The following is a 14,954-nucleotide window of genomic DNA, read 5'->3' as shown; positions in this document are numbered from 1 at the left end:
GAACTGTTCCTCCTTTTGTAGAAGTTTTGTCCTTTAAGGCTCCACCTTCTGATTAAAGAGACCTGGGACTTGACTGATAGGGAGGAGTCCCTGGGCTGATGAGATCTTGTGATCTCAGATGAGGTTATCCCTAGAAGGAACTTCTGAGGCCTGTAGAAGAAGTTAGAGAAGTCCCAAAGGAGGGCAGCCAGGGAAGAAATGAGAAAAAAACATGATTAGATGCCAGAGTAGGTGGCAAAGCCTTTACCAGATGTGTGGGGTGATCTGGAAGGGTGCTGACCTTGTACAGTGCTAAGTGCTGGAGACATAATCAAAACAGTCAACCAGTGTCAACCCCCTGATTGAAAGGGACTGTGTTTCTGCCTCCCTTGTTTGCCTTTTACTTAAAGGAACCTTCCTTTCTGTGATCTTTTCATTCTCCTTTCATTGTGTTTGAATTAGGTTTTTTGGTTCTACGTTTTTCACTCTTCATCAGTTCATACACATAGCTTTCACATTTCTCTAAATTGTGCAGATGCTTTCTTCTTTCATAGGAAGTTTCATTGCATTAGTCATGATTTTTTTCAGCATTTCATAGTAGATATCTATCCATATTGTTCTTCAGGTCTTTACTATGCAAGAGTATTGCTGTCAGGAGCAGTGGATAGGTGGTGCAGTAGATAGAGCACCAGCCCTGAAGTCAGGAGGACCTGAGTTCAAATATGGCCTCATAAACTTAGTGCTTCCTGGCTGTGTGACCCTGGGCAAGTCACTTAACTCCAATTGCCTCAAAAAAAAAAAAGTGCTGCTGTGAATGTGTTGGTATATAACAATCCTTTGATTTCATATTGCTCTCTGGAGCTCTATGTCCTGTACTGGGGTTCTTTGGGTCAGAAGGATATGGACATTTTAGTCACTTTTCTTGAATATTTCCACGTTGATATCTGGAATAATTTTATCAGTGTTCATAGTCAGTATGGTTGTCAGCCAGTTTCCCTTAGCTTCTCCATTATTGTTTTGGGTTTTTTGGTGGTGGTTGTTGGTTTTTTTTTTTTTTTTGGTGTTTTTGCCTATTTGCAGGGGATGAGGTGAAACCTCAAAGTTGCCTTAATTTTCATTCCTGTTACTTTAAGTGATTAGGAGCATATTTTGAAATTATCATCTATAGTTTTCTATCAATTGACAGTTCTCAATAGATGAATTGCAGCTGTAAACAGCCAAACAAAAGATTGCTTAAAATTGTTAACAGCCCAGTGCAAAGCATATATAAATTAGAACAAAATGAGGTTGCAGTTCACACACAATAAATTGGCAAAAAACGACTGAGGCTAGGAGCAGTCACTGTTGGTGGAGCTGTGAATTATTCCAACCATTTAGGAAAGCAGCAAAGGATTTTGAGAAGACAGTGATTGGGATGTGCTGCCCTATTGTCCTGGAGATTCTGCTGGGAGACATATGTCCTAAGGAGACCAGAAACAGAAAGGCCTCAGGCTACACCAGAATAATTCTAGCAGAACTTTTTTTTTCCTGAGGCAATTGGGTTTAAGCTACATGTCCAGGGTCACATAGCTAGGAAGCATTAAATGTCTGAGGTCAGATTTGAACTTCTGTCCTCCTGACTTCAGGGCTGGTATTCTACTCACTGCACCACCTAGCTGCCCCTAGCAGAACTTTTTGTAGTGGCAAGGAACGGGAATCAAGTAGATGGAAATGGCTAAACTATGTGATCTAAAATGGCTTATTAATGTCCTGCACTAAATAATGCATGTGCAGAGTTCAGAGAAGTCTGGAAGGCAGAATCTCACCAAGGGAGAGCAACATAAACAGAACCAAGAAGGCAGTGCACACAATGACTTGGGCTGTGGCCAGCATTCTATTTTCTCTTCTTCCCACTTTCCATCCCCATCCCCATCCCATCTTCTTTCCCCCATTCCCACTGCAGAAAAAAGAAAAACAAAACTTTCTTAGGAAACATGCACATTGAAGCCAAACCAGCCATCACCTTGTCCACATCCAAAGATGTCCTCTGCCTCTTTTGCCAGGCTCTGGGGCGCTTGTCTCCTTGGTACTGGACCTCAGAGATCTTAGTATTGTATTGTTATTATAGTTGTTATAGTTATTGTATTGAATTTTTCAGAGATGTTTGTCCTTACAGTGTTATTTTTGTATAAATTGTTCTCCTGATTTTGCTGATTTCACTCTGTTTCAGTTATAGAAAGCTTTCCAGGTTTCTCAGAAACTGTGCGGGACACTTGTATTCTATTATATTCAGGCAGCTATGTAATTATAATGGTCAGATGTGGTCCTCTCTTCCATTCTTGCAGGGGTTGGGAACCAAGGCTGAAGAATCAATCTATCAGATGATTAGTAAGCACTTAACTGTGTATCAGGTATGAGCTAGGGATACAAGTACAAAGGAAACAATCATTGCTTGCAGTGATTTTGGGGAAGATAAGAAAGTACATAGTACTTACTTGTACAAAGTACAAAAATATATATGATGTAAAATGAATAAATAGAAATGTTCACAAAGTAGTTAAATGTAAGGTTGTTTGGAAAAGGGAAATCAGCAGAGGCTCCTCACAGAAAACATGGCCCCTAAACTGCAGCTTAAGGAAGGAAGATGCATTCTCTGAGGGAATGCATCCTAGGAAGAGTGCAGAGCCATCAGAGTAGAACTGGAGTGTCCATTTGTGAGGAACTGAGAAAAGGCCACTTGGACTGAATCACAGAGTGATAAAGGTGACAATAACTGACAGTGAGGCTCAGAAAATTGGTTTTATGTGACTTTAAAGGCTAAATCAAGAAGTTTGAATTTGATCCCAGACATAAAAGAAAACCTCTGCAGTCCATTGAGTAGGAAATGTGACTTGGTGTCAGATCTGTACTTAAGGAAAAAAGTACTTTGATAGTCATGTGCAAGGTGGATTTTGATGGGGAAACCCTTAAGCCTGGGAGACCAATAAGAGCATTGCATATGCTGTCTGATTCTGTTGAGGGGTTGGTTAGTTGCTTCAAAAGATGGCCCTCAGGAAGGGAGAAGGAATATATTTAGAAAACAAAATATAGAGCAAATTAGGACAAATACAGGTACTGAGCACTCTTTTAAGAATGATTTAAATTTTTTAAAAATTTTACCCTGGCCCTATTATGAAAAGCACTTCCTCTTAGTCATTTCTAATTTTTTTTTATGCTGTCTCTTTTTCTATTCAGTTTGGATATTCATTTTGTATGAATGTTATGCTGTGTAACATGTTGGTCTAAGCTTCATTTTTGCTTTCTGGTTTTCTCAGCTGTTCTTGCCAGAGTCCTTATCCTAGAATAGTAATCATGTTTTAGATTTCATCATACTCTGAGCTACTGGTTTTGACTGCTGTTTCTTGCTCATCTAGTCTGTATCTACTGACCTATTCTTATGTTTTTTAAATAGTTACCACATAGTTTTGTTGACTGTTGCTATATAATGTAATTTGAGATTTGCCCGTATTTGTATCCCCAACATTTAGTACAGTACCTGGCATAAAGTAAGTGCTTATTGATTGATAATGCCATATTCCCTTTAGAGTTTTTCTAATTTTCTACGAGATTTTTATCTTTCAAATGAATATTATTTTGATTCATTTATCCCTAAATCTCTACATTGATTTAGATGTTATCATTTTTATTATATTGATATGGCCTAACCATGATCTATGAATAGGTTTCCAATTATTTGTCTGTCTTTCTTGCTTTGAAGAGTGACCTTAATTGTATTTCCATAAATCTTGTATATTTTTGGTAGATTAAAGGTCAGATACTTTATACATTTTTGTAATTATTTTGGATAGAATTCCATTTACTGTTCAATCCTAACTCTCATTTTAAAAGGTGAGGGGTGGGAGGGAGTACGTCCTGCATTATCCCAGGTCTGGTATCTGGGGAGAGCCCCTACACCTGGGAGAAAAAGAGAAAGAACTCAGGAGGCAGTCTGGATATCCTTTTTGCCAAAGACAATTTTTTCCTTACTAGGAAAGGTGGGACCACCAAAAAATGCTTCTTATATGATTATATAGTTTTATTTATTATTTGAATAATAGCAGCTAGCATTTAGATAGTGCCAACTTAATGTGCCTGGCACTATGCTAAGCACTGTACAAATATTATTTCTTTTGATCTTCACAATAAACCTAAAAGGTAAGTATTATTTTTAGCCTCATTTTATAGTTGAGTGAACTGAGGCAAAGAGGTTAAGTGACTTGCTTAAGATTACATGTCTAGTAAGTATCGGGGTCAAATTTGAATTTAACTTCCCGGGATTCCAGATGCAGCATTCTGTTATGCTGGTCCCACTGAGCTGCCTTTATACGCATTGTATGTGGTTATAGCAGAGCATTAAGTAGACGAGAAACAATGAAATGGTAATTTTTGAATCAGAGTATGAATCTTTAAAGTAGAAATTTGTAGTTAAATTTCAAGAATAGGGAACTCACTTAGAAGTAAGAAAATAGTAAGCAACAAATGGGCATTTCTCCAGAGAAAACTATAAACTGACTGAGGGATAATGTTGGAGATCAGGGCTAGGCCCATAGCAAGTCAACATTTTTGTAAGTGAACAGAAATAGGAAGCAAACAAGTCACCAGACTTTTATTAAGTACCTACTATGTGTCAGGTGCTAAAGACAAAAATGAAAATCCTGTTTTCAAGAAGTTTACATTACGTATGGGTAAACATATACATGTATATATGCCTCTGAATATGTATGTCTATATAGATACACAAATATATGTAACATGCAAATATATATGTATGTATGCATAAGTATAAAGTAGTTTGTTGGGGGAAGAGCATGGGGAAAAATTATATATGGAAAGTGACGTGAGCTGACTGAAGGAAGTGAGCAGTTTTAAGAAGTGATCTCACTTTAAGTTAGCAGATGACACTAATCTTTCTCATATAAAACTAGGCCAAAGGGATAAGCAAGGAGATCTCTTCATTCTCTTTGTAGACTAATGCATTTAAGGAAATAATCCAAACAGGGCTTAGGGAACCAGTGTAGGGAGGGAGTACCTGTATTGATGAGGTCATAACTACATTGCAATATAATTGAACCTGCCTTTTTAAAATGATGATTTTAAAATGGATTTGTCTTTGTACTTCCAGTTGTGATCTCAAAGGGTATGCCCTATAGCCTTGAATCTCATTTTCCTAATTTATAATAATGGCATGATAACTTCATTATCTGTATGTGGGATTTGATGGCAATCACATGAGATGATGACCACAAATTGCTTTATAGATTATAGAGAAATGCATAAATGTCAGGTATTATTGCTTGATTCATTCAACAAGCATTTATTGAGAACCTATTGTTGTGAAGTACTGTGCTCAGTGCTGGATCTAGAAAGACAAAATCAAAAATAAGCTCTGCCTTCAAGGAACTTAAATTTTTGGGGGAAGTATAATAGAGGAGAAAATAATCAATAAACTGATGTTAAAATATAAAATATTAGTAGGTTCATTTTGTGCCTCTGAAATTATGGTGAATTTGATTAGCCAGATTAAAGTACTTAAAGATCTTATCAGTACTTTAGGGAAATAAGGAATATCAGTTATTGAGAAGCATAGGAATGCCAGCAAATGCCTGATAGCATTACTTTTACTTATTTTATCTGTTGCACATGGAGGGAGGTAAATTGAAAATAGAATTTTAAGAATGGTTTAAATAAGTTTGTGGATAATAGATCCATAAGATTATTAAAGGAAACAGGATATTTGGGGTACATCCTTAATCTTTGGGTGTGGAAGACAATTGTACCCTTTTATGACATCTCCTGTAGGACCACTATCAGAGACAGAATACTGGATCTGCATGAACCTGGTGTGGCATTTCTAAAGTTGTTAAAATAAGGTATGTGTAACTGTTTTAAACACTATGAAGAAAAATGCTTATAGAAAAGGAAATCAGGAGATATAGGTTCTATAATATTGTGCCTTAAGAAATGATCAAAGGGTTTCTGAGCAATATGTAAAAATTTGTATGTACTGATTCAGAGTGAAATGTACAGAACCCAGAGAACAATTTAATGTAATAATTAATAGTATCATAAGGACACAATTTTGGAAGACTTGGGAATTCTCATTAACAAAATAACCAACCATGATTCTAGAGGACTCAAGATTCTACTCACCTCCACATAGAGAACTGATAGACTCAGAGTGCCGGTTGAGATCTTTTTTTTTTTTTTTTTGGCCATAGTTAATGTGGCGCAAAGGTATAAAAACAAAACAAAAACTTCTTTTTGCTTGCAATATGAGTTTTGGGGTTTTTTGCTTTCTTAATTAGGGAGGGGGTGTGAGGGAAACAGTGCTCATCTGAAAATAAAATTTAATTAAAAAATAGAGTTATAATACCATTTCAGTATAACAATAAATATTAAGAATCTCCCTTGCATTGGGCACTGTGCTAAGTACTATGGATACTATGTTTTGCTTACTAATGGAAGCAAAAGACAACCCCTGCCCTCAAGGAACTTATAGTCTAGTTGGAGACAACATGAAAATATCTATGCACAAATAAGTTACAGAAAGGGTAAATTGAAGCTAATTAACAGAGGAAATGTTGTAGCATTAAGAGATTAGAAAAGGTTTCTTGTACAAAGTGGCATTTTAACTGGTACTTGAAAAAAGCCAAAAGGTGGAGATGACAAGTTTAGTGTCATTGGGCTGTAGAGTGTGTCGAGGGGAATAAGGAATAAGAAGATAGAAAGGTAAGGAGAGGATGAGTTATGAAATATCCTGTAAAATGGGGATAATAATAGCATAGATAAAATTTGAGTTTTTTGAGATTAGGGGAGACATGGGTATGTTTGTGGGCTGTAGAGAAGCAGCTAGTAGACAGGGTTAGATTGAGGAGTATTCAGAGAGGGAATGGTAGAGGAGTCTGCTGGAAAAGGCAGATGTAATGGGATCACTTGTACATGTTAGAAGGGATTTTTTGCCTTGGTAAGAAAAACTACCTTATGTGGAAGAGTAGAAGGGAAGAGAATAGAGGAAGCTTTCAGAGTGATGTGAGGAGGAGGGGGAAAAGTGAACTCTCAGGGAATAATCTCAATTTTTTTCAATGAAATGTGAGATAAGGTTCTTAGCTGAGAGGATAGGGGGAAAAGGGAGCCATGGACAGTTTGAGGAAGCATAAGCTAGTCTAAAAAAGTCACTGTTGAATTGGGAAAATGAGTCAGTTAGGGAGGTGTAAAAAAATTGCTGTGTTATAGTGAAGGTCCAGCTGAGATTAGGTAACAGAATTTGTAAAGGACCCAGTCAGCAACTTTGTGATTTTTTTTTTTTTTTTTCCTAGTTTCATTCTATAGAATGTGTATAAGGCAGAGTATGGTGGTAGTAATCCAAGATGGATGCTTGGTGGGACAAGAGACTTGAAACAAGACAACCATATAGAGTTGAACTGATTCACCAAGGGATCAAAATAAAGAAGGAAGGAGAGTGTGGGGATGAGCCTGAACAGTATAGCAACTTGAACTCGAAGTTGAGGACACAGAACAAGATTAGAGCCAAATAGTTGACTCATTGCATGAAACATTGACTGGGAATCAGGAACCCCAGAATTTCACTTTTAGTTTCAAATTTTCTGCTGGCTCTCTGTTCCTGGGCAAATTACTTCACCACTTTCTCCTTTGGTTTTCTCATCTATGAAATGGGAATGATAATAGCATTTGCCACCCCAGGATTGTTGTGAGGACAAAATGATAATATTTCTAGAGCTCTTTGCAAACTTTAAGCACTATAAAAGACTACCTCTTGGGAGGAGAGGAGGAATGCAAGTCAGAGGGAGAGGTGAAATGACAACAGATTGTGATCACATAAGGGAATTTCAAAATTCATCTCTATGTGTATCTGTGGTGGGATAGAGGAACAGGTCTTGGGAAATAAAATTGAGAAACTGTGTTTAGTGGGGCGATTTATATATGTTGAAGTCCCATGTTATGAGAAAAGATTATTGAGGAACATGTTAGAGGGAGAGAGAGTCTGGAAATGGCAGTGAAGAATGAGGCATTTTCCATCTCCTGCCATGACCAGTGAGAGCATTAGAAAGTATAAGTAAAAGGCAACCAATGCTAGAAAGTGTGGCAAGAGGAATTGTGTCATGAAGAAGGACCCACATTTCAAAGAATGCAAGAAAGGAAAAGATTGTATTTTGTTACCAATGGAGGAGATTTTCTGGAATCCAGTAGGAAGAGTGGGTAGCTTTAGAATGGGCTTGGTGGACTGTAATTGACTGGTAGGAAGGAGAGTGAGCAGAAAGGAGAATAGGGAAAGATCCTTGGGCTTGGGAAGCCCAGGGGTGACATGGGTAGGCAGTCATCTGCAGCAGAATGGGTAGTTCACTGTCATTCTCACCTCACCAATGCTTCACTTTTTCTCAGCAACAGAATTCTCTTTACATCTAAAGGTTTCTTGAGAGTTTCCAATCCCACTTGTCTATCTTTCTCGATGAAATTTTAGACTACGAGATCATACCTTCCTTTGTCTGAACCTTTTGAAATCTATTCTCCTAAAAGTTAGGGTAGATGGCAGACTCGGTTCAGCTTTCTCCTCCTTCAAAACCACAGATTCCAATGAGTTGGTACTTCTCTTTTTCCTTATCCCAAGGTTCCCATCATTTCTCCTTTTGTAACCAGAAGCATTGTGGAAAACATTACAAGCCTGACACAGAAACCTGATACAGTAGCATTGGGATATACATTAATGATCTGGTAGTTTGCTAGATCTTTTTCTCTTTTAGAGCAGGTTATAATTTCTTGATTTATTTTGATGATAATCTCATCCTTCAGAAGGAAGAGAGTCCAACCAAGCTAATTTCAATTCTGTCACCAATGAGAACACATTGGTTCTGCTTCTACCAACATTGATTTTTATGCCACATCTATAACCATACTCCTCCCTTCTCTTTCCTACTTTTCCTCAGGAGTATATTCATTTAGTATACAATGTCACAATACTTCCTCTCCCCTTTTTTCACTTCTCCTGTCCTTTTTTTTTTTTTTTTTTTTTGCATAAGAGTTATTTTTCCAAGCCATATTTTAGTCAGGTGACTCATCTTGCCACATCTCAGTGATACCTGTAAAATCATCTTTGCCTTCTTTCCATAAGCATCTTCACCTTTGTGTGCTTCTATGTAGAGATTTAGAGCTATCAGTTTTTATTAAAGCTGATTCCTTTTAAAATTTTGTTTCCTATTAATTTCTAGGTATCACTACTTATACTTTTCCTTATGTTCTGGCTACTGACTATGATCCTTTTCCATTTAAAATCCTTTTGGTAAGATATGCAGATACATTCTTATTAGTCCATGTTATAAGTTTGTTTATCCATCTCAGGCTCAGTATGTCATTTCTATATTTTAAGCTGTGATTTAGTAATCTAAATCTCTAAATCCCGTTAACCAGTTGTTCACTTTCCAAATCTTTTTGTAAGTAAACAATTATTCCTTATTTTATCTTTATTATGTGTGTGTGCATGTACACACACACACACACACACAAATTCAACTTTTTTTTTTTTTTTTTTTTTGGAGTTATTGAAAATAGATCCTAGTGTAAGAATGAATTGTTGATGGCCTTTCAAACAAGTGTTCTCATATTCAGTTTAAGTCAGAGTCAGAGCTGCTTTGGGAGGCACAAATAGAAATTGTTAATTTGGAAGAAATTAGAAAGGAAAGAAAAATCTCTGATATAATTAGAAGCTTTAGTAACTTAAAGTGAGATTGAGTAGTTTTTTCATATGGAAACTATAATAATGGGGGGGAAATCACAGTCCACAGTCAATAGCATTTAGTCATCTGGAATCCATAGAGAATAGAACTTTAGCAAGTATCAGGTGTTTTCTAGCCAGTGTCCTTTAAAACTAGTTCTAACTCCAGTAGGAGGGAAAAAAAAAAGTAGCATCATTTTATTAACCCAGAATAGAAGTTAATTGCTTGCTTCACAAACAAAAGCCTAACACATTGTTTTCCAAACTCTAGCTTCCTAGACTGATTAAGCAAGCAAGATTCTGTCGTTTCTTGCGAAGCAACACAATGTAGTAGAAACATAGTAGAGCTTATAGTCAGGTGATGACTGCGTTTGGATCTCACATTTTAAACTTACTAATTGTGTGATCCTGAGCAAGTCACCTTGCTTCTCTGAACCTTCATTTTCTTGTCTTTTTAATGGAGCTAACACTTGCAACATCAAAAAATAAAAGAACTGAATCGTGGGACCTCTCATTAGCCCCTGAAGGACCAGCTTATACTAAGAGCACTTACTTGCATACTTTTCTAACAAATAGTCATCCAGATTTTGCTTGAAGACTTTGTTGAAAAGATCAAATTAGTTAATGTAATGACAGTCATGATGATGATGATGATAATTAACATTTCTATAGCACCAGCTGGTGAAAAAAGTGTTTATTAAGTTCCTTTTACATGCCAGACTTTGTGCTAAACTGGGAAAACAAAGAAAGGTAAAAGACAATCCCTGCCCTCAAAGAGCTCACATCTAATGAGAGAAGACATCTAAACAGTTAAGTACGTATAAGCTCTATACAGGATGAAGATAATTAACAGAAGGAAAGAATTAAAGGGTTGGGAAAAGTTTCTTGTAGAAGATGGGATTTTAGCTGATACTTGAAGGAAGCCAGGGAATCCAAGAGGCAGAGATGAGAAGACAGAGAGTTCCAGGCATGAAAGAGTTCCAGTGAATATGTGTGAAGTTGAGAAATGAAATGTTTCATTGAGGGAACAGCCAGGAAGCCAGTGTTACTGTATCAGAGTGCTTAGGAGGGGATTGATATGAGAAATAAGAAGAATGAAAAGGTAGGAAAGGCTAGAGTATGAAGGACTTTGAAAGCCAAAAAGGATTTTATATTTGATCCTATAGCTTATTGAGTAGTGCTTGAGAGGGGCATCGCTTTGTCAAATGAATGGAGGTGGGGAGAGACTTGAGACAGGGAGACAACTACTGCATTAGTCCATATGTGAGGTGATAAGCGTCTTTCCCAGGTTGCTGGCAGTGTTATAAGGTAAAATTAATAGGATTTGTCAACTGATTGGATATGAGAGATGAGAGAGAATGAAGAAACATGAATTGACATCTAGGTCGAAAACCTGGGCGATTGGGAGAATGATGGTACCTTGGACACTAGTAGAAGGTTTGGAAAAGATGATATGTTTTGAAGATGTTCGGTTTAAACTGTCTCTGAGGCATCTAGTCTAAATGTCTAAGATAAAACACTGGAAATTAGGAGAGAGGTTAGGGCTAGATAGATAAATAAATAGGAGAATTATCTTGGAAAAGTTTTAGGTGAAATCATGGGAGTTGAGATTAAGTGAAATAGTTTAGGAGAAGGGGCCTGGGACAGAGCTTTGGGAAACAGCCATGGTTAACGGGGGATCTAGATGAAGATCCAAGAAAAGAGACTGAGAAGGATTGGTCAGAAAGGTAGGACCGGAACAAGAAGAGAGCATTAGGGACAAGATGATAATTGGTGATGTAGAGGGAGAGGAGAGGAAATACAGGTATCAACTAGAGACAGTCTTCTTTGGGAGTTCAGACAAAAAAGAGAAGAGATAAAAGGACAGTAGCAAGCAGGGGTGAATGGATCAGGTAAGAATTTTTGAGGATGGGGGAGACATGGACATGTTTGTAAGCAGTAGAGAAGCAACCAATAGACAGGGAGAGATTGAAGATAGTATAATTAAGAACAATCTAATGGAGAAGACAGGATGTAACAGGATTCCTTTTACAAGAAGGACCATTCCTTCAAGTGAGGCAGGTAATAGAAATCATCTTAGGTAATGGTAGGGGATGAGGAGAGAAGAGAGAGCTCTTAGTGATAGACCTCAACTTTTTCAATAAAATATGAAGCCAGGTTCTCAGCTAAGAGAGTAGGGACAAAGGTAGTAATAGAAGATATAAAAGGGATAAAAAGAGTGGATAAAAACATTTAGTGAGTGGAAAAATGAGTTAATTAGATATTTAAAAGTTGAGATTATGTAACATTTGTAGTGGTTTTGTCACTACAGTCTGTATGGTCTTCCTTCTTTCCCCTCCCCCTAGTTTCATACATTAAAATGTATATAGGGATTGAGAATATTCCAGGATTGAGGCTTTACAGGGCAAAATGGTATAAGGAGGCAAGATATTCAAAAGAAGACAATTTAGAAATGAACTGCTTTACCAAGCGTCAGGCTAGGGAAGGGAGTATAGTCAGTGCAGAAGTGATAGCCTGGGAGAGAACTGAGAAATCAAGGGATTTTGAGTCATGGGGAGAAAGAAAAATAAGCTTTAAGGTTGCAGAGGGAGAGGTGGAAAGACAACATACTGTGGTCAGATAAAGGAATTTCAGAGTTCATGAATATGGAAGGGATGCATTATGGGTGATAGGGTATGAATGAGGAGCAAGGAGGAATGATGACTGGGGAGATTCAAAATTACTGGTGGATGGCAGGGAAAGGTGTGAAGGGTAGAGGTGTGTGAGGTTATGACAGAGGAGTTCAGGAAGGTTAGTGATGTCCATTGGGGCTCACCCTGAGGGAGCTTTAAAGCTCACAAGTGTTTATATAAATATATGTTTATGTGTACACACATATTCCCTTGATTCTCAAAACAGACTTGTCATATACATGCTATTATTATCTCCATTTGACAGATTAAGAAACTGTTTGAATCCATTGTTAGTACTTTAAGTGTAAAACAAAAAGAAAACAAGACTACAAAATATAACTACTTTATAATAGCAAGCAGTTGAAGAATGGCCAGGTTATGAAGTATTAGAGAAAGGGGATATGATACAGGGAATTAGTTTTTAAAATACAAAAAAAAAAATTTAAAATGTTTAGTATGAATACTTTAAAATTCCAATTTATATTCTCACCTAAAACAACTTTTACAAATTTGTGTCTAGGTGAAGATGGAGCCGGAAAAACAAGCTTGATTGGGAGAATCCAAGGAAGAGCTGAAGAGTGCAAGAAGGGGAGAGGGGCTGAGTATTTGTACTTGAGCATTCACGATGAGGACAGAGATGGTGAGTGGTGACTGCTGATTTATACCAGTAACATGCTTATTTAAATTAACTAAGATTCACATTGGAGTCTGTCTTTTACTGTGAGACACTTCAGGAGAATGTTTTCCAGACTTTCTCTGTTCACTTGTGTAGTCTATAATACCAGTACCTGACTTAAAACAAAAATTGACTCATGACTTTAGTGAATTTGCTAAATATGTACTTTGCTCATCATCTCTTGTAGATGTGTCTATGTGTAAATGGTAGAGAAGTGTGTACAGATGTGTGCACCATTGATCAATAGTGATTGGAAAATGCAGAACCTGGGCCTCTAGTATCTGGTGTGTTTCAGAGAAGCCCATTGCTTAATGAATAGATGGTTACTTTAAAAATTCTTTTTATTTTTACATTTCTTCTTGTGGAGAATACAAGGAATATTTAAAAATAATGTTTTTATTTTGGTAAGGTAATTTCATAACATTTTATGTATTTGCTAATTTTTTAAAGAACAATTTATAAAATATTACCAAAATTTATGTTTAATTTTGCTACAGATCAAACAAGATGTAATGTGTGGATCTTGGATGGGGACCTCTATCACAAAGGGCTCCTAAAATTTGCAATGGAAGCTGACTCTCTGAGAGACACTTTAGTTATTCTGGTTGTTGATATGTCAAAGCCTTGGACGGCTTTGGATTCTTTACAGAAATGGGCAAGTGTGGTGAGAGAACATATTGATAAGTTAAAAATCCCTCCTGAGGAAATGAAAGAAATGGAACAGAAATGTGAGTATTCTAGAACAATTAAAGGTGATTTTTAAAATTTTATGTATGTATGTGCTGGCATTTAGATTTTAATGAGTGATATTTGGGAAATGGTTATCTAATTCATACTGCACTTTTAAAAAAAATCCTATTTCTTTCAATAATTATTTAGACAAGGACTTTGTTCAGTATACTAGGAAAATGAGCTTCAGCTCCCAGGTTTCAAGGTAAAAGATTAGAATTTGGCCATGCAGTTTCATGTGCTAAGATTAAAAACTATATCAAATTTAAGTAAAAATCTTACGTTTAAAGCTTAGCATGTGAATTTGTAGATTTCTCTAGAATTACCCAGAATTCCATAAGTATTGAATTTTATTGTTCTGTTATAGTTTAAAATTGTATTTAATCATAGATTCATAATCATAGAATAAACCTTTAGTGATCGCTTGGTCTAATCCCCTCATTTTAGAGGTAAGGAATCTGAGGCCTGCAGAAGTGATGTCAACTAGCCAGGCCAGGCCAGGCATGCCTGGTGCTATTCGTTCAGATGGGTACTAGAATAGTTCAGCTAACTAACTAGTGATTTCGTTTCATAAACTCACTTCTGTAACCTGTTAGATTATTAAATGATATCCCAGACATTGTAAGTGACAGTCTCCCTTTTCATTCTTGCTTTTGAGTGGCTCAGTGATTTCTGTGTGAGTGCTTTTTCTCTCAAGGACGGCAGGTTTGCTTAGTCTTGTGGGCTGCCAAGGTGAGCAACAGGTTACTGCATGGTTGCCACTACAATGCTAATTTTGTGTTTTTGGCTCCTTGACTAAATTGGTGCAACAGAGTGAGCTCAGCTTCCTCAAGACAAGACAAGAGAGAAGTGGTAGCCCATAATATGAAAGGAACATTTACATTGCGTTGGGTGGGAAGTGCCTCTTACTGAATATCTCTTTATAAATACCAAGATTCCTTAAAGGTCCATTTGGGATAACAAAGTGTTGAGGGGCCCCCTGAAAGTCATTGTTAGAAATGTAAAGATTTCCTGAGAGAAGGAATTTGTGTAATTTGTGATTTATTATGAACAATTTTGAATCAGATCAATATCGAACTCTGCCACACTATAATAAATCTAGGAATTCATTTATCTGACAGAGTCATTCCAAGAACAAGGTGCTAGGGCAGGA

General features: G+C 36.9%; 1 protein-coding gene across 2 annotated transcripts in view; it reads left to right on the top strand.

Moving 5' to 3' along the window:
- Positions 1-14,954, top strand: part of DYNC1LI1 (dynein cytoplasmic 1 light intermediate chain 1) — a 48,901-nt gene that overhangs the window by 12,753 nt on the left and 21,194 nt on the right. For both annotated transcript variants that reach the window (XM_031940434.1, XM_023505212.2), the window contains 2 exons: positions 12,917-13,036; positions 13,570-13,800. In XM_031940434.1, coding sequence (XP_031796294.1) covers positions 12,917-13,036; positions 13,570-13,800 — 351 coding nt within the window. The remainder of the gene's footprint in view (positions 1-12,916; positions 13,037-13,569; positions 13,801-14,954) is intronic.

The sequence above is a fragment of the Sarcophilus harrisii genome, chromosome 5 (assembly GCF_902635505.1).
Source record: "Sarcophilus harrisii chromosome 5, mSarHar1.11, whole genome shotgun sequence".
NCBI lineage: Eukaryota > Metazoa > Chordata > Mammalia > Dasyuromorphia > Dasyuridae > Sarcophilus > Sarcophilus harrisii.
This window is presented reverse-complemented; position numbering and strand designations above follow the sequence as displayed.